At 34.2% G+C, this 22,496-nt stretch overlaps 5 protein-coding genes across 5 annotated transcripts; 2 read left to right on the top strand and 3 right to left on the bottom strand.

The window, feature by feature from the left end:
• Positions 1-2,106: 2,106 nt before the first annotated feature.
• On the top strand, positions 2,107-6,077 carry LOC133688687 (uncharacterized). The gene is made up of 7 exons (XM_062108262.1): positions 2,107-2,567; positions 3,488-3,526; positions 3,689-3,759; positions 4,098-4,162; positions 4,600-4,689; positions 4,783-4,875; positions 5,449-6,077. The coding sequence occupies exons 1-7, from the start codon at positions 2,197-2,199 to the stop codon at positions 5,875-5,877; spliced, it is 1,158 nt and encodes a 385-aa protein (XP_061964246.1). The 5' UTR covers positions 2,107-2,196; the 3' UTR covers positions 5,878-6,077.
• Positions 6,078-6,554: 477 nt separating this feature from the next.
• On the bottom strand, positions 6,555-7,494 carry LOC133688929 (lachrymatory-factor synthase-like). Its single transcript, XM_062108582.1, has one exon. The coding sequence runs from the start codon at positions 7,358-7,360 to the stop codon at positions 6,851-6,853; it is 510 nt and encodes a 169-aa protein (XP_061964566.1). The 5' UTR covers positions 7,361-7,494; the 3' UTR covers positions 6,555-6,850.
• A 1,400-nt stretch (positions 7,495-8,894) lies between these two features.
• Positions 8,895-9,645, bottom strand: LOC133688928 (lachrymatory-factor synthase-like). The gene has a single exon (XM_062108581.1). It carries the CDS (start codon positions 9,579-9,581, stop codon positions 9,066-9,068), a length of 516 nt encoding a protein of 171 aa, XP_061964565.1. The 5' UTR covers positions 9,582-9,645; the 3' UTR covers positions 8,895-9,065.
• A 2,958-nt stretch (positions 9,646-12,603) lies between these two features.
• Positions 12,604-15,838, bottom strand: LOC133690156 (lachrymatory-factor synthase-like). The gene is made up of 2 exons (XM_062110372.1): positions 15,596-15,838; positions 12,604-13,227 (listed from the first exon to the last, which is right to left on the bottom strand). Exons 1-2 carry the CDS (start codon positions 15,735-15,737, stop codon positions 12,719-12,721), a joined length of 651 nt encoding a protein of 216 aa, XP_061966356.1. The 5' UTR covers positions 15,738-15,838; the 3' UTR covers positions 12,604-12,718.
• A 3,598-nt stretch (positions 15,839-19,436) lies between these two features.
• On the top strand, positions 19,437-20,501 carry LOC133688472 (uncharacterized). The gene has a single exon (XM_062107965.1). The coding sequence runs from the start codon at positions 19,553-19,555 to the stop codon at positions 20,249-20,251; it is 699 nt and encodes a 232-aa protein (XP_061963949.1). The 5' UTR covers positions 19,437-19,552; the 3' UTR covers positions 20,252-20,501.
• The last annotated feature ends 1,995 nt before the right edge of the window (positions 20,502-22,496 follow it).

Consider the following 22,496-nt stretch of genomic DNA (forward strand, 5'->3'; position numbering starts at 1 on the left):
GATATTTATTGGATTTGAATATCCATATAATTATTATTATCAATTATTCTTTATTATTTAATAAAAAATAATATATATATATATTTCAAGTAAATTTCAAGTTAAATTTGATAATATCTATATTTATTTATTATTTACTAATATAATTATTCTTGGGCGTGACTATTGTTTTGAAGTGCTTCATAATATTTTAAGAATTAATATTATAGTTCACAATCCTTTTCATATATTATTTTTAGAACTTATAATTTATAATATTTTAAAAACCACAGTTTTTCTAAACAGATCGTAAGTGACGGTAGAAAATATTTGATAAAATTGGAATTATTATTAATTTTTTTAATTTATTTCAGCAATAAACATTCTGTACCAGCAAGATCCATTTACCCAGATACTATCGATACAATAAAATTTAGAGAATATTTGTTTACGCGTTAAAAGTTGTGTTTAAAGTAAAACGCAGGAGCTAAGTATTTGGTAAAGAAAAAATCATTGATTACCGTTCATGGATCCCATTAATTTTTGTATTTGAAACGCGGGATTAAAAGAAGCAGTTAAAGGCTGCTTTTCTTGCACTGTTCATGTAATTATACTGTTTAATAAACAGTGCAATTAACATGAACAGTGTGCATTAGTACACTGTTCATGTGATCAGTGCAAGAGAATTGCAATTCTCTTGCATTGTTCACATGCACTACGGTTTTTTTTTTAAGCTTTTTAATATTTTTTTTAAAATTAATTTAGAGTAAATTTTATATTTAATAATATTTTATCTAATTTTATTATACGCTAAAACAATTATGGAAAATGTAGTTATTGTCGGAAGTATTTTGTATATAATGGAATTGTAGATGGTTTTATAGAATAATAAAAAATATTTTATATTAAATATGATTTATTTCATGATATAATAACAATAGTTAAATTCACAATATTTAAATTAAAAATCATCAATATTAATATATATTTTTTAAAATTATTTTATAACTTTAATTTTAAAAGCATTCTTAACCAAACACATTAAACTATTTTTTATTCAACTTTAATTTCAATCACAGTTTAACCAAACGTTTATTTTTTTAAATCAACCTTAATTAAAAGTATTTTTTATAAAATATATTTTTAAAAATTATAATCATATAGTTATGACAATACCAAACAAATCTTAATGTTGCTGTGGAAAACGGTAACCAATCTGCAGCGGAGACCAACAAATTAATTAATTTGTTTGCCTTCACCGTACCTTCCCATTCCTTTTTAAATTTAACTCCCAACAGTCAACACCCTTTCTTACATCGGTTTGCAGGGCAGACTTTAAAATAAATTATTAGAAGAAACTTCCTTCCCAATCGCATGTTTGGAAGGTTAATAAATTTTTAAAATTACTTTTTTATATATAAATATGTTAAATAATATATTTTTAAAAAATATATTTTTGAATCTAAAAATATATATAAAAAATTCAAAAATAAAACTAGACTGAAATACCGTCTAAATTCTGATGCGATCACAGTTGCACTAGCCAGCCAACGGTGCCCTCATCACCACCGTCCATCACACCAACAAAAAATTAAATGCTTGATTTTCATTCCTGTTTAGGCCACCTAATCACTTCCACAAATCTGCGGGCTTCACCAGATCATTTCCGTTCATGTTCGTTATCAGTATCTATCGGATTATTAGGCTATATAGTTTTGTCAATCTTCCACTTTGGACCCTTATGTATCAGTTATTTCAAATAACAGTCCAACAAATTCTGAGAAGTTCCGTGTGAATCCCACCGTTCCATTGAAATTTGTCAAAATTTCCCATCCTTTTCTTTCATTTTCTCTCCGTCCTCACTTTTTTCGATCAGTGATGCTAGCAAGACGTTTAAAAATATATATATTTTCTCCAATAATCCGATGAGGGGGTTTTTTTACCAGTCTTTGGATAGGGTTTGCATGTATTATGTGTCTTCATAAACGGTCATACTAGAAATTGTTCAAAACTTTTGTGGTTGAAACTAAGAAAATTAAAAAAATAGGTACCAAAATGAACCTTTATCCGTATCATTTCTTGATTCACCTATAAATACCCGCGCTTGACGCACGTAATCACTCTTTACCTTCTTTCCATCTCCCTCAGCCTCCCCCACCACCCCTTCCCTCTCTATAGAATCTCTGTTTCTGCCTCGTTCTTTGGTTTCTCTTCACCATGTCATCAACGGCAGCAGATATGGAGCCACTAACATCAGGAGCAAGCAATCGCATAATCCCAATCCTGAAAACCGTAAAAACTTCTCTTCTTTTCATTCACTCACTTCTCTTTTCCCTCCTTCTCCTCCTCCTTCCTCGCCGTTACCGCCGCCGTCCCATGGCTGATTCCGCCTCTCCGCCATCGCCTAGCAAGTCGGGGAAAAGACGGAGATTAGAGGAGGAAGATACTTTGAGAAGGAGAGCTCTTGCTGAGGGTATTGATATGACGACCGGTAACGAAGATTGCCGGTGGAATACGTTCTTGTTCTTTGGTGCTAGACGAAATGCTCTCTTCGTTAGGTCTTGGCTTCCGATAACCGGTCAAATGAAGTGAGTTTTTCTATTTCATTTTTATTTTGTTTAGAAAGTATGTGCTTTATTTATTTATTTTTATTGGTTTGACTGAGAAATGGGAACACGGGAATAAGGGAATAAAGGAATTTTAAGAAAGAGTGAAACTTGCATGCAACTTCGGGCTTGGTTAATAATTACACTGTTTGAAAGTCACTGTTTATGTGGAATTAAACAAGTTTTATATATATATATATATATATATAAAAGCAATTAAAAAAGGTAGTTGAATCATCTTAATTGAATTTGAGGTTAATTATTTATGTTTTTTTTTCTTAATTGGAAATTACAGTTGTTGTTTTCGAAAGTTGGGTTATTCTCTAATTGTTGTGGTTCAATTCCTAGTTAATTAGTGATTTTTACTTCATACTGCATCCAAGAAGCTGATGAGATAGAAATGGAATGAATTTACTGGTTCACATAGGGAAACAACATTTAATTGAAAGGTTTTGGACCAGAAAATTGTAATCTTGATTTTAAAGAAATTTTCGTTTAAAGTCTCGTTATTTTTTTTTTATGAAATAATATGCTATTTAACACCATGAGCTTTGGGAAATTGTATTTTTTTTTTCTTCATATTGTTATTGTTTTGTTGTGATTGATGTTTGTTTTTTTTCTTTTTCTAAAAATAAATTACGCAAAGAAATAGTGTTTTTATACGAGAATGAGCATGTTGTGAACTTGGAAACGTGAAATGTTGTTGTATTTTCTGCACATCAGGCCTTACAGTAAGTAAAAGGATAAAGGGGCTGTCGAGCTGCTTCGTTCTGATTTACTGTGGTTTTCGTTCCACATATGACACAACTTTAGCATGTATATCTTTACTTTCATCCTGTTTTCTGTTGTTTCCGCTCCCATTGATTCAGTACTGAGATATGAGGGTTGCTTTGTGATTTCAGGGGCATTTTGATCATTATTCATGGGCTCAATGAGCACAGGTAACGTTTGAGGATTTCTGTCAATATTTGAACTTCTTTTGCATCTTCAATTTCCCTTCTATTAGTGATAAAATTTGAAGCTAATCCTTTTTTTTTTGTTTATTTTGTGCCTTAAAATTAACAGTTTTTCTGAGTTCTCCTCTGTTGGGCTTTCATTTTCAGTGGAAGATATGGTCAATTTGCAAAGCAACTAACATCATGCAACTTTGGCGTCTATGCAATGGACTGGACAGGTAGCTAGCTTTTGTAAAGATGTTTGCGTATTTGGTTTCTTTACCTTTATAGTCAATAGGTTGCTGTGGAGCTTCATGCTCTGTTTGTTTAGAGCACATGAATAGTTACATTTGCTAAAGTCTACTGGAAAGTACTTCAAGTGGAAACCAGAGAGATTTTGATAACTTCCTCATTGAGATTGGAGCATTCCAATGCCTGCTTATGCTGATAAAAATTTTGATAACCTTTTCTTTTGGTATATTATTAGCATTTCTTTCTCTATCATTTGAAATTGTTTCTAGTCCGAGTCTTTAGCTTTGTCATATGGTAATTATTCTTCTTTTTTTTCATGGCATAGGTCATGGTGGGAGTGATGGGTTGCATGGATATGTTCCTTCACTAGATCATGTCGTTGCAGATACTGTAAGTTCAGTCATACCTTTCTCTTTGTTCTTTCCAAGACAACTGTTCTTTATCCTATCCATCCATGGTGCTATGGTAAATTGTAAATGATCGTTACTGTGTGTCATGTCCTGTACTCTGTGTTAAGGCTTACAAAATCCTCTCTTCTTAAGCAGCTTAGCAATTAATTTATCATTTTTTTTATTCTTTTTCCTGCCCTGGCAGTACATTCAACCTGAATCCATCAAGATGTTTTGTTTTGTTTATAGGAATTTACTTCAAGCATCCATAATATACCTAATTTATCGTTTTTTTTTTAATTCTTTTCCCTGCCCTAGCAGTACATTCAACTTGAATCCATCATGATGTTTTGTTTAGTTTATAGGAATTTACTTCAAGCATCCATAATATACCTACATAACTGTTAGGAATGAACTTTGTAACATCTGTATAAATAGGGAGCTCTATTGGAAAAGATCAAGTCAGAGTACCCTGGAGTACCATGCTTCCTTTTTGGTCACTCAACTGGAGGTGCTGTGGTTTTAAAGGTAATATACACTTATAAAGGAAGTTTTATTCTTTTTTTTTGGTCTACCGGTTTCCATTATTAAGCTGATCTAATCAATTGCATCTCTGAGTAGGCAGCCTCATATCCTTACATCAAGGAAATGCTGGAGGGGATTATTCTGACCTCACCTGCTTTGCGTGTCAAGCCTGCACATCCTATTGTTGGGGTAAGTGTTTTCTGTCTTCTAGATCACAATGATGTGGAGATGTTAATGATGATAACTGTGATGTGCTAGATTGTGTTCTCATGGTTTATGAGTTGAGTTTTTGATTGTGTTCTCATGGTTTATGAGTTGAGTTTTTGAACTTGGACTTTGTCTTGAAACCTAACAATACTGTTGAGCTTTTGAGAATGTCATTTTGAAATTCTTAGGGTTCGGTGCATCAGAGTTAAGGTCCTATACTCTTGAAGCATGATAACTCTGACATGTTGGATCGTGCTGTTATGGTTGATGTCCAATTCATTAGATTTTATGAATTCTTGAAGCTGTTTCAAAACTAAACCATACCAAAGCTTGAAAATGCTGTGTTCAGTATAACCTTTTTATCCCTGCATAGCGGTAATGTTACAATTCTAGCTTTTAATGTGTGGAACCAAGACAGAAACATTACCCTGCAATAATTTTGTTTGAGGAGCTCATTTTACTTGAAATTTGCCATCAATCCTTAGAAACAAGAGGTTACATTAGTTTTAATTTTGATTCTTTCTATTAAAATATTCATTTATTATTTTCATGCAGGCTGTGGCTCCTATTTTTTCTCTGGTTGTCCCCAGGCTCCAATTTAAAGGAGCAAACAAAAGGGGCATTCCAGTTTCTAGGGATCCTGCAGCACTTCTGGCCAAGTATTCCGATCCATTGGTCTATACAGGACCCATAAGAGTCCGCACAGGGCATGAAATATTGCGTATCTCCTCTTATTTGATGCGAAACTTCAAGTCTGTGATCGTCCCATTCTTTGTTCTCCATGGAACTGCTGACAAGGTGACTGATCCTCTAGCATCTCAAGATTTGTTCAATGAGGCAGCCTCCAAGTTCAAAGACATAAAGCTTTATGATGGTTTCTTGCATGACCTTCTCTTTGAGCCTGAACGCGAAGAAGTTGGTCAGGATATAATCAGTTGGATGGAGAAGAGATTAGGTGCTGAATCTGAACAAATATACAGTTAGCTGTAGATTCTTAGTGTCAAGGGCTTGGCTTGGTCATAAGTATAGCAATTTCAAACATCGTATTACGTCGCGAGTTTATTCCTCCCACATTTGTGTATTGCATGCCTCATGAAATGGAACTTGTATTTATGCAAAGAAAAAGAAGCTCTCTCATGTTGTGGCTTCTGTTTTCTGCAAAAGGAAAAACGTTTTCTTCTTTATACAGGCTTGGAAATTTCCTCCTCACGGTCAACAAAAATAATGCTAAAAATATCACCAGTTGGCCCTCGCATCAATGTTATGTCATATTGCCATTACTTGCAACAGCTAGCTAAAGTTACTCTAGGGAGTGCCCCTTTCAGTGGAGGGAAGGTCCCGCGCATGGGTTTCCCTTGTTTCAGTTGAACGTTGAGGTTTATTCCTCCCTTCTCTTTACTAATGACACTAACAACAGAATGTCTCTGCTCGGTATATTTTTGTTTTAAAAGCAATTTTGACTAGCAGAATTTGCTGGTATCACTAATGATGCTATGGTGCTTCTCAAAATGCAAACAAGCTTTTCAATAATATAGAAGCCATGCCTAATGCTGGCCACAAGAACACCAAATGATAGCGCTAACATAAAATCCAAATCCCACCATCTCAAAGTGTGTCTATATATATATATACAAGAAAAGGAAAGAAAAATGAAACCAATCTGGGTAATTTTACTTTATATTAGTGTTTCCAACAGCGTCCGAAAGCAAAACAAGAACAATCTTATATAATTTTTCATACTGAAAACAGATTATATTCATCAATATATAGTACAAATGTACGAATCAATTGCTGCTCAAGCTGAGCTATTCATTCATCTCCTTTAATTGTACTCCACGTCAACAATCTTCTGACAAAGGCTTCTTCCCTGTAGAAACCACGTGCCTCAGGCTAAGAGCCCATCAACGAGAACAACACACATTAAGACTAACAATAGGGACTACCATAGATATTAAACTTAACCCGATAGGACATCCTGTTCCATGTTCTTGCCCATGGATTGGAGACAGAAGTTAATGAAAGAACTGAAATCCTCCAACGTCCACCCTTCAACTGGATCAGCAATGAAAGACCACTCGATCTTGCACCCATTTTCACCTGCATCTGATCCATTAATTTCCAATACCTTCATGGTGGCCACATATGATTTGAATCCAGAGTTGTTTTCAAGGACCTCGTAGCTTAGACACTTTTCAGCAGGATCAATCATCAATAGCCTCTCTTTGACCCAACGGACCTCGGCCTCATCATAACTGCCATACGTTGATAGTGTTTTAGAAGCACAGTACCGAGTCAGGCCAGGCTTTCCCAGCTCACCATCCACATGGTTGCATACATCTATACTTGGAAACCATTTGTTTATATTGCAGAAGTCCTCCAAGAGAGGCCATATTTGGTCTGCTGTTGGCCCTTTTAGCTCAACTATGGACTTGCCTTCCCATTTAATCTGTGGTGTTTCTTCTGCCATATTAGAGAGAGGATGTGTGTTTTGAAGGGCAGTTGTTCATCTACATATATTGCCCAACAATTTGATGCATGAGATTGAAATTAGTGGCTAATTAATTACTTTGATCGGTAACTGCCATGATGTCATCATGTTTAGAATATAATTATCTATCACTATCAAAAACATTTATCCCCTAATCAATCTCCATAGCCATTAAACGCAAAATAATTGACTAAATTATCCCTCTCCCCTTGTAACTTGCCATGTCCTATGACTGTATAAAGAAGGTATAGGATTGAAGGAGCATCTTCTTCTCTGACACCCTCTCCTTCCCTTTTATTTTTACATTTCCCTTCTCTTGATATCTCCTACTCTTACTCACCTCCTCCTTCACACATTAACTTATCATCAGAGTATCCCTCTATCCAGTCAAGGGGAAGTATTTTGAAGGTACCTGCATCTTCAATTAACTCACAAATAACTATACAAAAGTCCAAATCATTTTTTGGAGTTTTACGACTTCTTCAAGATTAGTGGTTTTCTGAGAGACAAACGACTACTTTGGGGATCTCTTTTCCCTGCAGAGAATTATTTTAGAGCATCTTCTAAGTTAGAAGCTGATACATTAGAGTTGTATCAACAGCCTGAAATTGAATCCATGTGCACGTATATTTGCTCCAGTGTATTCAGGTGAAAATTACAGGAAAGATCAGCTTATGTTTTTGGTTTACAAATTAATACAGCAAGAACACATGTAATTGAACAGGCGAATATCAGAAATAGTTGAGAAGTATGTGATGAGGGTTTCAATGGTATTTATATAATTAAGATCAAGACTGAATGACCACTCAATCTTGCCCCATGTTGAATAACTCCACTGAATATTGGCGACCCTTTAATGGTGGCCACACATGGCTTATCTTTGGCATTATTTTCAAGCATCTCATAACTTCGGCACCGTTCAACGGGATCATTCATCATCATCTTCTCATTGGCCCAGCTGACCTCACTGCCGATGTCAGCATTGTGCTGGAAGCCACTTATGTAGATTACAGAAGGCATCCAAAAATGACCATGCTTGGTCTGCTGCTGGGCCTTTTAGCTCAGCTATGGCCTTCCCTTCCCATCCGGGGGCTGTGTTTTCTGCCATTAAAGAGAGGAGGTGTAGTTCGATGGGCAGCTGTTCATCTATTTATATACAACAACAAATTTGATGCCTGATATTTAAAGCATACACCAACTTTTGTAAAGCATTATTATTTTTCTACTTTAATTAGTTTAGTTATTTCCAAAAAGAAAAATGGCTAGTCTTGGAGATTCTCTTTTCCCCTGAGAGAATTAGATTACAGTATCTTCCTTATCTTATTAAGGGGGCAAAAAGAAAAAAAATGAGAGAGTTATGTTGATATATATGAGTGCAGCTTCTTGGAGAAAGTTTAGGAAATTTTTATTAAAATCCATACTTGAGATTTGCCAATCCATAGATACCGCCAGGACAAGGTTTCATCAAGTGTCCAAGATCATATCTTGCCATTTCAAGATTCTACAACTCGAATTTACCAAGAAATTTTCTACAAGACCAAGAAATTTATTGCAGAAGAAGTTTTCATGGGAGTTGAAAAAAGGCTTAGACAAGGTGTTTCTCCTGATAACTAAGCTAATAACAGTACTTCTTATTCAATTAAAAACCAAATTTCAGCTAGACAGGCCAATTTTTAAAATAAAATTATCTAGATAGGACATCCCGTTCCATTTTTTCCCCCATGAACTGGAGAGAGGAATTAATATAGGAATTGAAATCCTCCAGTGGCCACCCTTCAATTGGATCAGCAATGAAGGACCACTCGATCGTGCACCCATGTTGACCATCCCCACCTCCATCGTTGATAGGCGATACTTTAATGGTGGCCACATATGACTTGAATCCAGCGTTATTTTCAAGGATCTCATAGCTTAGACACCGTTCGCTTGGATTGATCATTATTAGCTTCTCTTTGGCCCAGATGACCTTATTCTCTTCATCTTCATGACTCCCTTCTGATGGTACTTTGCTAAAATTGCAGCACCGAACCAGGCCAGGTTGTCCTAGCTCACCCTCAACTCGGTAGCATGTATCCACTCGTGGAAGCCACTTTTGTAGATTACAGAAGTCCTCCAAGCAAGGCCATACTTGGTCTGCTGTTGGGCCTCTTAGCTCAACCGTGGCCTTGCCTTCCCATTTGGCTTGTGTTTCTTCTGTCATTATAGAGGGAGAGGAATGTTAGGTTCTGTGAGGGTCGGTAGCGGTGACCATTTATCATCCTTAACGGTTGTTTTAAAAAAAAACTAAAATTTTTTTTTATTTTAAATTAATATTTTTTAGATTAGTTTCTTAATAATAATTTTTTAAAAAATAAAAAAATAATATTCTCATATATTTTTAAATAAAAAACATTTTAAAATATCAATGAAACTAGGCTCCCAAGCTCCATAAGCCATTTTATCAACGGACGACTTCAGATTTGTTTTTTCCTTCCCTAACTGTTTCTTTCAAGGGAAAAGGACTATGGACTGACGTAGTAATAGTGGTCCCACCATTATCAGAGTTATCCTAGTTCATTGACACCCAGTGGTCGCAGGTTTTAAATTGTTTCGAAATAATACTTTCGCCTACTCCGGCCACCGTAATGCGGTGGCTTGTTCCTCCCTTCTCTAAGCAGACAACCTAATATCAACAATCTATACAAATAATTACGTGGTTTCTCCAAAAATGACCATGATTGGTCTGCTGCTGGGCCTTTTAGCTCAGCTATGGCCTTCCCTTCCCATCTGGGGGCTGTGTTGTCTGCCATTAAAGAGAGGATGTGTAATTTGATGGGCAGTTGTTCATCTATTTACATACAACAACAACTTTGATGCCTGATATTTAAATCATAGACCAACTTTTGTAATGAATTGTTATTTTTCTACTCTAATTAGTTTAATTGTTTCCAAGAAGAAAAGCTAGTTTTGGAGAGTCCCTTTTCCTTTTCCTTGGAGAGAATTATATTACAGTATCAAGGGGAAACAAAAGGAGAGAAACAAATAAATAATAAATTTATAAGAAAATTAAAAAAAAATGAAACAAACAGTGAATTCATAAAATTAAGAATATATATAAATATACATACATACATAGTTAAAGATCTTATAAAATTTAGCTCTCCTATATTTGACATTTAAAATCATAATTGTAAAATTCAATTCAATTTTATATCAATAGATAATTATTATTTTTTTTATCTCATTGGACACATGTGGTGTCTTTGTTTGGAGAATATCTTTTCACCTAAGAGAATTAGATTACAGTATTTTCCTAATCTTAATAAGGACTTAAATTGCCAAAATTAAAATAAGATTTTTTTTTTTTGTCTAGAGTCCTTTTAATAGCCGTAGAAAATGTTTAATTATATATATATCAGCATAATGATGAAATTCCAATAAAGCAAAAACAACACAGTAAGTAATTATATGAGAGAAAGAACACTGATTATTTTATTCTGGTGCTTAAAGCGCTTCCCCCAAATGTCTTGGTTAAGGGTTGTATCCTGCTTAACTGTTTCATATTTCCTCGCCATGAAAGATCATCACATTTTGGAAAGCTTGACCATCATCATTTACAATTTGGTCCTCAAAGTATTATTACTTTCATCTATCCCATAAGTCCTCAAGCTAAGCTCAGCGTTAACAAAACAATAAAAGGTGTGGGGAAAATGTTGTTCCCAAATCAAATCAAATCACTGTAGCTCCCCTCACAATTCTTTATGAACTCCTGTAATGATTTTTTTTTATTTTGGTTATTAAAATTTTTTTCTCATTAATCTCATCCTTTTATGTTCAAATTGAAAGCCAATTACTTCTATTTTGTTAAGGAATTATAAAATTAAAAGACAGGGGATTAATATGAAAAAACATGGAGGAAATAGATAATAGTTTGAAATTGACTAAAAAACACTTACTTTGATCCTCTTAGTTTGCAATAAACACATTTTTTATTCCTTTGATTTTTTCAAAGTTCACTTTTTGTTCATAAACTTCATTTCTCTTATTTTTTTTATCTCTGATTTGAGGTAGAAGAGAGAAAATACTGATTAACAGTTGTTCTGACCACTAAAATTATCGATCTTAGTATCTACAAGTTTTGTTTTATGAGGAGAGTTCCAATAAGATAACATTTCATTTTCAAATCGCCTAAAAAAATCTAACAATGGGAGGTTTTTGGGTTTTTGGTCAATTTGTTGTGTTTTTTACTATTTTTTAAGTTATTTGAAAGTATAAACAGGTTTATTTGGGTCTCTATGATGTTTTTTATGGTTTTTTTAATCAAAAAAATCTTGGAAATGGATATTTTGGGTGTAGAACACTCGTTTCTTGACTTTCCAACGATCTCTGATAGCAAAAATCTAAGCAAAGCATTTTATACGCCACCAGCTATTTTTTTTTCAAAAAAATTTAGGGTGGATGACAGGTAGTCTATCTTATAAAAAAAATAAATCGTCTCAGATGCGTGGGTTACTCCAAACTGGCAGACCTAGGCCTTTTTTCCTTATTTATTTTATTTCGTTTTTGTTTATTAACTTGATCCTTCACAATTGAATCTTTGTTGATTTTTTTTCTTGCTTATTTTTTTTTAATTTCATCCTTTAATATTTTATTTTTTTTAATTAGGCAATGTAATTTGTTTTGATTTGATATTTGTAAGTTTATCGTAATTTCAAACAAACACCTCGATATTTAGTTGATTCTCAATTCAAGCTTCTATTTTTCTTTCAAGTTAAATAAAATTTATTAAAAAAAATTGTTGAAAACAATTGTGTTTATGACCCGGGTCACAGGTTTGACTGGTTATCTTTGACTAGTTAAAAATTCGGGTTTCCTGATTTATTCCAATTGCAAAAATAATTCTTTATTTATTTAACTAATTGCATTTATAAACTTTTAAATTTATGATTGAGCTTTTTTATGTCAAAAAATGCATATGAACTAGTTCTATCATTTTTATTTTTTTATGTTGATGAAAAAATTTGTTTCACCCACAGCTAATCACGGGTTAAATAGAAATCACGAAGAAACATGCACATTTCACAATATTCGTCGCCTAAACAAGTTTTCACCAAGTGTCAAAGATCATATTTTGCTAATTCAAGATTCTCCAAATCAAATTCACCAAGAGGATTTCTAGAAGAACAAGAAATTTATTGCAAAAGAAGTTTTCATGGAAATTTCAAAGAGGTTTAGACAAGGTGTTTGTCCACATAATTAAGTCAATAGTATATAATTGACGATAATTAACATTAATAGCAGTACTTATTCAATTAAGAATAAAATTTCAGTTCAGACATGCTAATTTCTTAAATTAAGTTACCCAGATAGGACAGCCTGTTCCATTTTTTGTCCCATGAACTGGAGAGAGGAATTGATATAAGAATTGAAATCCTCCAATGGCCACCCTTCAATTGGATCAGCAATGAAGGACCACTCGATCTTGCACCCATGTTGACCATCTCCATCTTCATCTCCATCGTTGATTGGAAATGCTTTCATGGTGGCCACATATGACTTGAATCCAGCGTTATTTTCAAGGATCTCATAGCTTAGACACCGTTCGCTTGGATTGATCATTATTAGCTTCTCTTTGGCCCAGATGACCTTACTCTCTTCATGGCTCCCATCCGATGATGCTGTGCCAGAACTGCAGTACCGAACCAAGCCAGGTTGTCCTAGCTCACCCTCAACTTGGTAACATGTACCCACACCAGGAAGCCACTTTTGCAGATTACAGAAGTCCGCCAAGAAAGGCCATACCTGGTCTGCTGTTGGGCCTTTAAGCTCAACCGTGGCCTTGCCTTCCCATTTGCCTTGTGTTTCTTCTGTCATGATACAGGGAGAGGGATGTTAGCTTCTGTGAGGGCTGTTAGTGTTGACATGACCAATTATGATGCTTAAAACTTGTATCATTAAGCCATTGTCGTCAACGGACGATTTCAGATTTTTTTAAAACTGTTTGTATGTAAGGAAAAGGACAAAGAATAGCTGGAGAATCCTTGCTTTACATCTGGGCAAAGGCAAAGTTTGCCATTGGCTAATAAATTATGGAAAATTTATAATTGCACTAACGTGGTGATAGTGGCCCACCATTATCTGAGTTATCCTAGTTCATTGACACCGAGTGGCCACATAATTCTTTTTTTCTTATTGAGAGTAATAATTAGCTAGAACGGTAATGTGGAGTAAAATGCAATATTCGTCAAGGGCATTCAGGTTGGCTCTTGGTCTGTGCCCAGATGAAGATAACTTATTTCAACAATGATGCGGTCAGGTGCTGGGTTCTATCAGAGAAATGTATGCTCTTTAATGCTACATGATGTCCTCTGGTGGATATGTCTTTCGAGGAATGGATTGATTTTCAATGATTCAAAGCCAGATTGGGCCGCAGACACATTGGATGTGTCGTCTTTGGAGTTTGGACGAGCCAGGAAGGTCAGGAATTGGTGGGGTTTTAAGAGATCTCCATGGACATTCTTGTGTATTTCTTCTTTAGCAGCAGGCATTAAGGAATCGAATGAAACAGAGGTGCTGGCGATCAGAATAGCTATGAGAATTGGAGCAGCAACCACTTTGGCACCGCAAATAGACTGGATTTTTTTAGTCAGATACAGTTAATGCTATCTCATGGCTTAATAAGGATCTGGACTAAACACCTTGGAGAATGGAACACATTTCAATTCCATCTCTCAGCTAACTGAATGCTTCAAGTCAGCTTTAAACACATTCTAAGAGAAGGAAATGCAGTGGCAGACAACTTGGCGCTCTCATTTTCCTATTAATAAAAATGCTAATTTTTAATAAGTTCCTAGTTTTGTTATCCTAGAAAGAGGGTGATGGATGGATAAATGGAAAAGAAAGAAAGTGATCAAAATAATAATTTTGACAGAAACCGGTCATTAATAACCTTTATCTGATAAAAATAAGCCTTTCGAGTTTATTGAAAGCATTTATAAGCTACACAATCACCAAGAAAAAAAAGGTAAATCTAAGCTCAAATGTAAGAATTGATTTTGAAAATTGATTTGATGTTTTATAGCTTAAAAAGATATTAAAATGGATTTCTAAACAGGTTTATTGAGGCTTTTAATATGATTCTAAGGTGCTTTCATCTAATAATAACAAAAAAAAAATACAGTTTTAAGAGAAAATCCAGGTAACCACTGCTTTTCGATCACTAAAAAAATTATTGAAGTAGAAAATGTGTGAAAAATATCGAGAACTTGGACGTCCACTTTCCTATGGCAACTACCAAATATGAAGGAGTAAAATTAACTATATTTAAAGTTGGAGTGCTAGAGTATAGTATGGTCATTTAGGAATTTAGGCATCCACCCTCCCACCACATTAATTCAGAAATAATGCGTGTACAGAAGATTAAAATCCAGTTTGACATCAATATGGACACGACGGCAATTTGGCCCTCCATTCTTCGACGGCAATTCAGGATGGAGGGACTAAAATAACTACATTTAAAGCTAGAGTAAGAGGATTTGGTTTCGCTTCAATACAGATGGTTGCCAACTTATTGGGATCCTTCCCACCCTCTAAACCTGGTCATGTGTGTTTCATAAATGGTTGTTAATGGATTTGAAGTTGTCAAATCTTTAGGGATTGATTCTAATTTATGCCTAATCGCCCATTGCTCTGTGTATGTATAGTTCCTGCTATCATATTTTCTAGGCGCAACGTCCCCTCTAAGATGACAGGTCCGTGAATGAGTTGTCATTGAGGTCATCCATCAAAGAAAATGGATTCACGATGACTACCATAAAAGAGATCCAGATTTGAAGCTAGCCATGCCCCCCTTCCACCCCCCCCCCCCCCCCTGTTTTATAAAAAAAACGATATCCAATGTATTTTTTTCAAGATTGCTTACTTCCTGATCGTGCTTAGAGTCTGTGCTGATTGATGATCCTCAGTTGCAAGGTTAAAGATGGTCTGGTTTATAGTATATATAGTGCATAGATCAATTCATAATTAAACAACATTCCTTCAGACCGGCCGGACAAGAATAAATAGGATGGATTTGAGCTTTTGCTTGGATGTGAGGCTCTTGCTGCTGTCAACAGAAGTCCTATACCACGTTTCGTGAATACCAATGTCCAAGAATAAATTGTGATATAGCAACACCAGGGATGGTTTCCAAAGAATAACCCTGAAGCGAAAAGATTTTAAGAGGAGAAGGCTTACTTGTCGACGGCAAGCCTAGAGGCTCATTCAAGGTTGCAAGTTCATCCACTGCCATCATCAATGAACGGGGAGCCATCCTATGCCCTACTTCACGTGTATATAACTGAAAAGGGACGGCGTTCCACCTCTCTAATCTAAGCATTCTATATTTGAAGTAGATGACATCGAATGACAAATTAATGTATTTTGGTTACAGGTGTAGAATTCATTCACCAAGAATCACAAAAACCAGATGTAGATTTGGTGTGGTTAGCTTCCTTATAAATTATGAAAGAACACTGAAAACTACCATAATTGACAACATGACTCAATACTGGCCCATTCATCGATCATGATGGTCCCGATTTCACAAGCAACCGTCGTATAATACAAGGCAGTCAAAATCAAACAAGTGATCAATGATCTTTCCTTGCCACGAAGGGAACAAAACGCTAAAAATCTTTATGGCATTTCGAGAGTGCAGTAGTGATTGTCATAATCAGGTAAATTATTGGTTGAAATGACATTGCCACCAAATTTTTATAGCAAACAATACAACCGATCGGTCCCTCGTAGCTATACCTTTGAAATGCCCTTTAGAAAAGTTTTAGCTTATCTGCCATTAAATGATTAAATTCATTGCTCAAAACAACTTGGGATTCTAGCTAGCTTGCATCATGATGAGAACCCCACTAGATATATAAAATACAGCTTCTTTTTCCAATATAAATTTCTTTCAAAAAGAAAGTATACGGTACTTAACGTGAGCTCCAAAAAACCAAGTGGCATTTCTTTTTTATTCTTTTTTAGTGCTGCATTATGAATTAATATTTGTAGCTTTCACTTGCTGAGTTCATATATATCCTTATTAAGATCTTAGCATATAGTGAAACTTCAATCAAACTAATCGGATGGCCAAGATGACAAGGGAAGGGATTGGTCTCCAAATGTAGGGCCACAGATCTACCATAAAGCCTAGTGTTGGAGAGGCAGCCTCGTGGCAAGGTAGTTGGTTTTACTTCAATCCCGCCAACCTTATCAAGCTAGCCAGATGCAAATCACTTTCATTTTGCAACTATCTCAGCTCTGTCACTAAAGGAAGCTAATCCTTGATCGATCACCGTAGATAGGAGAAGAAAGGAAGTGCAAGAAAGTGAAAAGAAATGTCATCCACGTGAAAGAAATCACACACACCCTTTCACCGGTTTCATTTTCTTTCCCAGGTTTCAAGATTTCATGAAGATTTATATGTTTCACATGGCAAGAAATCAATTTAATTTAAAAATTTAAGTTGTTAAATGAAATATAATATATGATTTATATTATTTTTTAATTTTTATATTATTTTTCTTGGTATCAGAGTAGATTGATCATGTCTTGCTATAAATATTAGTACTTTCTGTTTTGGTGAGCGACTTTATGTCGTCCATCCGACCACTTTAAAGCACATTGTTTTCAATCTTATTCATTATCTACTATATATTTTATTTAATATTATTTTTCAATAATACATCAACTTATGAAATTAATCTCGAGATCATATGGATGATCAAATGATATCAAAAAAAAAGGTGTAAAATGACAAAATCTAAGAAGAGAATTGAGATCCTACATCAAGAAAAAAACATAAAAAAAAAACAAGAAAGACTTAGTACAAGTTGATAAGTTCTTACACAAGAGATAAGACGGTACAAAAGAGATCACCCATTAAAAAAGAGAGAGAGAGAGATCTTTCTCAAGAAGAAAATGAAAAATAGCTAAAGAGTCATGATAAAAATATAAAAAAAAAGTATCAGTCTGATGAATAGTAAATCAAAATAGAATGATCACTTGTAAAGTTAAATCTTGAAAAGAGATGTTTTGCTAGACAAATATGACAACAACTTTAAAAGAAGGAAAATAGCTAAAAATAGCTATGTTTAGAAGAAAAAAATACAATTGTTGAAGATAAGTAGATGAGGCTACAATAGAAATAGAAGTGATATATATCAAACTCATAAAAATTAAAATTATCACAAGTTTGAGGGGGCTTGTTAAGGAAATAATCAAGGTAAATCTTTTTTATTATTTTCTAATTAATAAAAGAAAGAGATTAAGGAATTGAACAAAAAAAATATCAAAGAATCATCTCAACCTAAAAGTTTAACCTGTCAGATGAAACCCTAAGATATAATTTATATTATTCTCTAACTCACTCCCTCAAGTGAAAGCCATTTAGGTTATTAGAATCAACCCGATTCATGGATTTTTTGAATTAATCCATAAGTCAACAGTTCAACCTAAATCTATCTCAAAACAATATTGGATTAAGTTGTTAAAAAAACACTAAGCAACATAAATTTTAAAAAATAATAATAAATAAATAAAGCAATGTTTTCTAGACAAAAATATTTAAACAAAATTCTTGAAATTGACCTAGCTGGATTTGACCCAAGTTTTGTTAGGATCAACTCATGAGTTGCTAATGAACTTTTACCGAGTCATCCTGATTTGGCTAAGTTATTGGGTCAACTCTTCGAGTTAGGTTGAATCTAATTATTATGCTTTCTAAAATTAGAGAGAGTGCAGCTGAAAAAAAAATTATGATTAAAAGATTTAATAAGTTTAAAATGGCCCTCCATTAATTTAAATGACTTTATTTTTATGTAAAACCAAAATAAATATAGTAATTAACTAGTTTGTATATTCGTGTTGTTGAGATAAACAAACATATTGAGGTCTCAATGATTGACATTGTTATTAAACTCAAAAATACAGTCATTTTGAGTTTTTTTGCATCAAGATTTATTTTCTTATAAAGTACCTCTTGTTTATTGCAGTGAAAGCAATGTTTTTAACTGAAATAATTGTTTTTGTTAAAAAAAATATTTTATAATTCTTACATCAAGTTAACACAAAATATCAAAATAGTATATTCATATTTTATGTGTAATTAAAAGTTAAAAAATCATAAATATGATAAAATTATATTCAAGATCTATCTAAAAATTTTAAGAATAAAAAAACATTTGAATCAAGTTTTGAAGAAAAATTATTATTAGTATTATTATTTTTATATCATATACATAATAATTAAAAAATAATTTATTAAATTTTAAATAAAATTTATAATAGCATTTAAGAATCATGTAAAAAATAAAAAGTGAGTGAACCTAATATATTTTTGTGAAGTGCCAAGAGAAAAACCCAAAAAAAAAAAAAAAAGGATCAAAAGTCTAGTACAGGGCTCACCGGCTCACTAGCCTAGCCTAGCCTTTATTTTTTTTGTTTTTACTAAGATGATAGAGAAGCTCTTATTTAAAAAAAAATAAACAACATCTCAAATATTATTTTAAAAGAAATAATGTTTTCCCTAGCTTTCAAACCCATGATCTATAGGTTTAGATACGCACACTGACTAACTGAACTATTACGTATAATAGTTATCATATAAATTGAATAAATATATTAAATTATTTTAAAATTTACATGAACAGTGAAACACAGTAAAGAATCGGTTGTTTTAAAGTTGCAGGTAATTCATATCGGCACCAAGCATTTACCTTAACAGTATAGATCAGCGACGGTCACATCTCCTTAATTAGATCAAAGTATGGTTGTCATGAGTGGTTCGTTTGTATTTAAAAATCCTGCCCCAAGGAAAATATCCAAGTAGAAAAAATCCAGTGAGAGATTATCAAATTCACAGTCACCTATGACAAGGACGACAATGGCAATTAAAACTAATGAGAAATTTGTCGATTCAATCAAAATCACTGTTCTTTCCTAGTAGAAGTTGAAAAATTAAACTCGGACAGCTTGTTCTGGTAGCTAACTTAAAATATATATTATCCTTGGCGAGAAAGAAACATTATTATCAGATTAAAAGAAATTTGGAGGACATCTTCTTTGACAAAGTTCAGACAACACAAAAACAAAAGAAATGATTAAAGTGAATCTGTTATTCTTAATACGGTGAGCTATGAAAATTTTATTTTCATGGCTCCACTCTACCCTTTTCTGTTCTATAAATACCTCTTTCTTCCCCATCACCCACCACATATACCTCCCTTTCTCTCTCTCTCATTGAGCACAAAAATGGAAGCAGGTCCACCATTGACAGCCAAGAAAGCGTGCAACATGCTACGTTTAATCTTCTTGATGATGCAGAAGGGTATGTTAAAGAGCAAGCTCATGCTTGATCTCCATTTCTTGATGAAACGAGGCAAGATCCTAAGGAAAGCCTTGAACGACATCATGGTCCAACAACACAACACTCTGAGTTGCATTTCACATGATGTTCACATGTCATTCATATCTCCTAGAGAGTATGAGTTCAGCTGCAGCGGCAGCCCTGCTTATAAATTCTACAGCTACAAGCAGCCTTATTACCAAGCCAAGAGGCGGAAACTCCACGCTCACTACAAACACACGCGGATCCACGCGCCATCACTTGGCGGTGATGATATGGCGTCGGGTAGCTGCGGCGGTGATGTGGCAGTTGAGGCATCGCCTTTGGTGGGCTCAGCTGGGTGGTTCGGGACGTGGAGCCCGATGGTTAGACAAGTGAGAATAACCGACTCGCCATTCACGATGAGGGATGCTGACGAGGATTGCCAGGTGGACAAGGAGGCTGAGGAGTTTATAGAGATGTTTTACAAGGAATTAAGGTTGCAGAAGGGGATGGCTGCTCGGTAAGCGGCAGTTCAGTAAACGTGGCACGTGTGGGGCCACCTGTAAGAGAAGTCCAGTTTCTGGCTTGTTTCAGGTGATAGGGCGGTCAATGCATGAATTTTTAGTTTCTGTAATTTGCTTATTGTACATTTGGGATGAGCTTTCGCCCTTTTTTTCTTTTCTTTTTTTCCTTGTAGTTTGTTCGTGCTCCGCTCACCGTACGTGTCACCTCTATATATATGTATGTATATTCTCCAAGCAGAAAATTAAGAAGTTTGTTGATGGGTTTTTAATTTGATTGTGTTTTTGTTGTTTTTGAGGATCTTTATCGGTTGTTAGAAGATTTAATCAGGCTTGACTTAAAGATATTAAGTTCTAGTGCTTGTAATGATGGATTGGTCCTACTCGTTTGTTGTGCTTATCCTTTAAAAGTGCTTTTATCTAATTAATTATTGAATCTCGAATTATAAGCAAAAGAAAGAAAATTAAAAAAAACAAATAAATATGACTGTATTTTGTATGTCAAGAGTTTGAAGGGGGGAAAAATATTAGGAGTCTAGTTTGAGTCCCACGGCTCGTGGATAGAAAATTCTTTTAAATAAGAGTCCATTGTTTGTCTTTTTTTTTTGTTAGGCAAAAGAAATCATAGTTAAAAAAAAGGAAAAAGAAAAAGAAAGAGTTAATTTGTGTTTGTTTTTTTATGTGATTTGGTTTTACTTATTAATTATAAAGAACGCTAAAAGGTATAGGGTTTTAAGTGTAATTCTAGACACAAATTAATGTGGATTGCGACATAAAAATTTACATGGATATGTTATGTAATTAAGAGAACTATAGGGGGCATTTTAGTATTTTTTACATTGTATTTTTTTATTTTTTTAATTGAAAAACTGTTGGCGCGTATTCCACACTCCCCGTCAAGTGGGTGGCGCCCGCACCATTAAGAAGGTGAGTGAGACGATTCTCAGTGGCCAAATCTAGTCATCCGTCGTATAACTAGATGCGCATACATATCATGGTTAGATTGCCGCTGATGGTCGATTATTTGCATTTTTTCTTTCTTTTCTCTCTCCTGACAACTAAAATGCACAATTGTTCTCTATTTGTTTGTGTTTGCTTGGATCTGGCATGGGTTGTCAAACCAAAGCACCTTGGGTCTAGAAAACACACCAGACTTCTAGACCCAAGCTATTTGGGTCTGGCAACCATGTTTGACGTCAAACCTAAGAGCGGTTGGCAACCATGTTTGGTGTCAAACCCAAGCGCGGGTCTAGCATGGTTGCTAAACCTAGGCACGGGTTTGGCATGGTTGCCAGCCTCATGAAAACCCTATGCAAATATGTTGCGGACTAAGACACACTCCACTGTAGACTTGTACAGTGAATTTTTCAAGCTCTGAAGGCTTAAGATGGGGTTAATGTTATCTTTTCACATAAAGTTAAATTTTCATTTTGCCTATTGGTTGAAAAAATTAAAACCCTAGTTTTCAGTGTATTTCATATTTTTCATAGACTCATTGGGTATTAAACGTTTCAGCGGGGATATGATAGTTTTTAATGATTATTTGTATAGTAAAAATATTATTCTATCCCCAAGGTTAACAAAATTAAGACTTATTGTCTAGGAGTTTTTTTACCTTTCACACATTGTTACATCATTTTATTCCCTGTTTGCTGGCAACCATGTTTAGTGCTAGACCTAGGCATGGTATAGCAACCATGCATGGTTGCTAAATCCAAGAAAAATGGGTTTGGCATGTCTGTTAGACTTAAGGCGCTTGGATCTCGCAGCCTTGTCAGACTTAAGCGTTTTGGATCTGACAATCATGTCAAGTTTAAACAACTTTTGTAGCTTTGTTTAGTTATGTCTACGCTCAGATCCATGCCTATTTAATTTTATATATATATACATGGATTAGGTGTGGTGCTTATCATAATCTGAACAGATGATATTAAAATGTTGAGACTTATAAATATTTTTATTTTTTATATAAAAAAATTCTAAACTATCATTGAAGTATCTTTAACAAAAATCCAAGTTTAGAAATTATTAATAAACAACAAATCATCACAAAAATTAACCTAACATTTTAGATCTAAAAATTCAAATCATATCTTTCTATTGAAATGGTTCATTTTTTATATTTATGAATTTGCTATTGCTTCAGTAGAAATTTCATCTTTCTTTTTCTCTCTTCTTTTTTACTCTTTTTTTATAAACTTTTATTTTTTTTATTTTTTTAATCAAACTCAGTGCATAAGAGCGTTCA

This window comes from Populus nigra, chromosome 3, assembly GCF_951802175.1.
Source record: "Populus nigra chromosome 3, ddPopNigr1.1, whole genome shotgun sequence".
Lineage (NCBI taxonomy): Eukaryota > Viridiplantae > Streptophyta > Magnoliopsida > Malpighiales > Salicaceae > Populus > Populus nigra.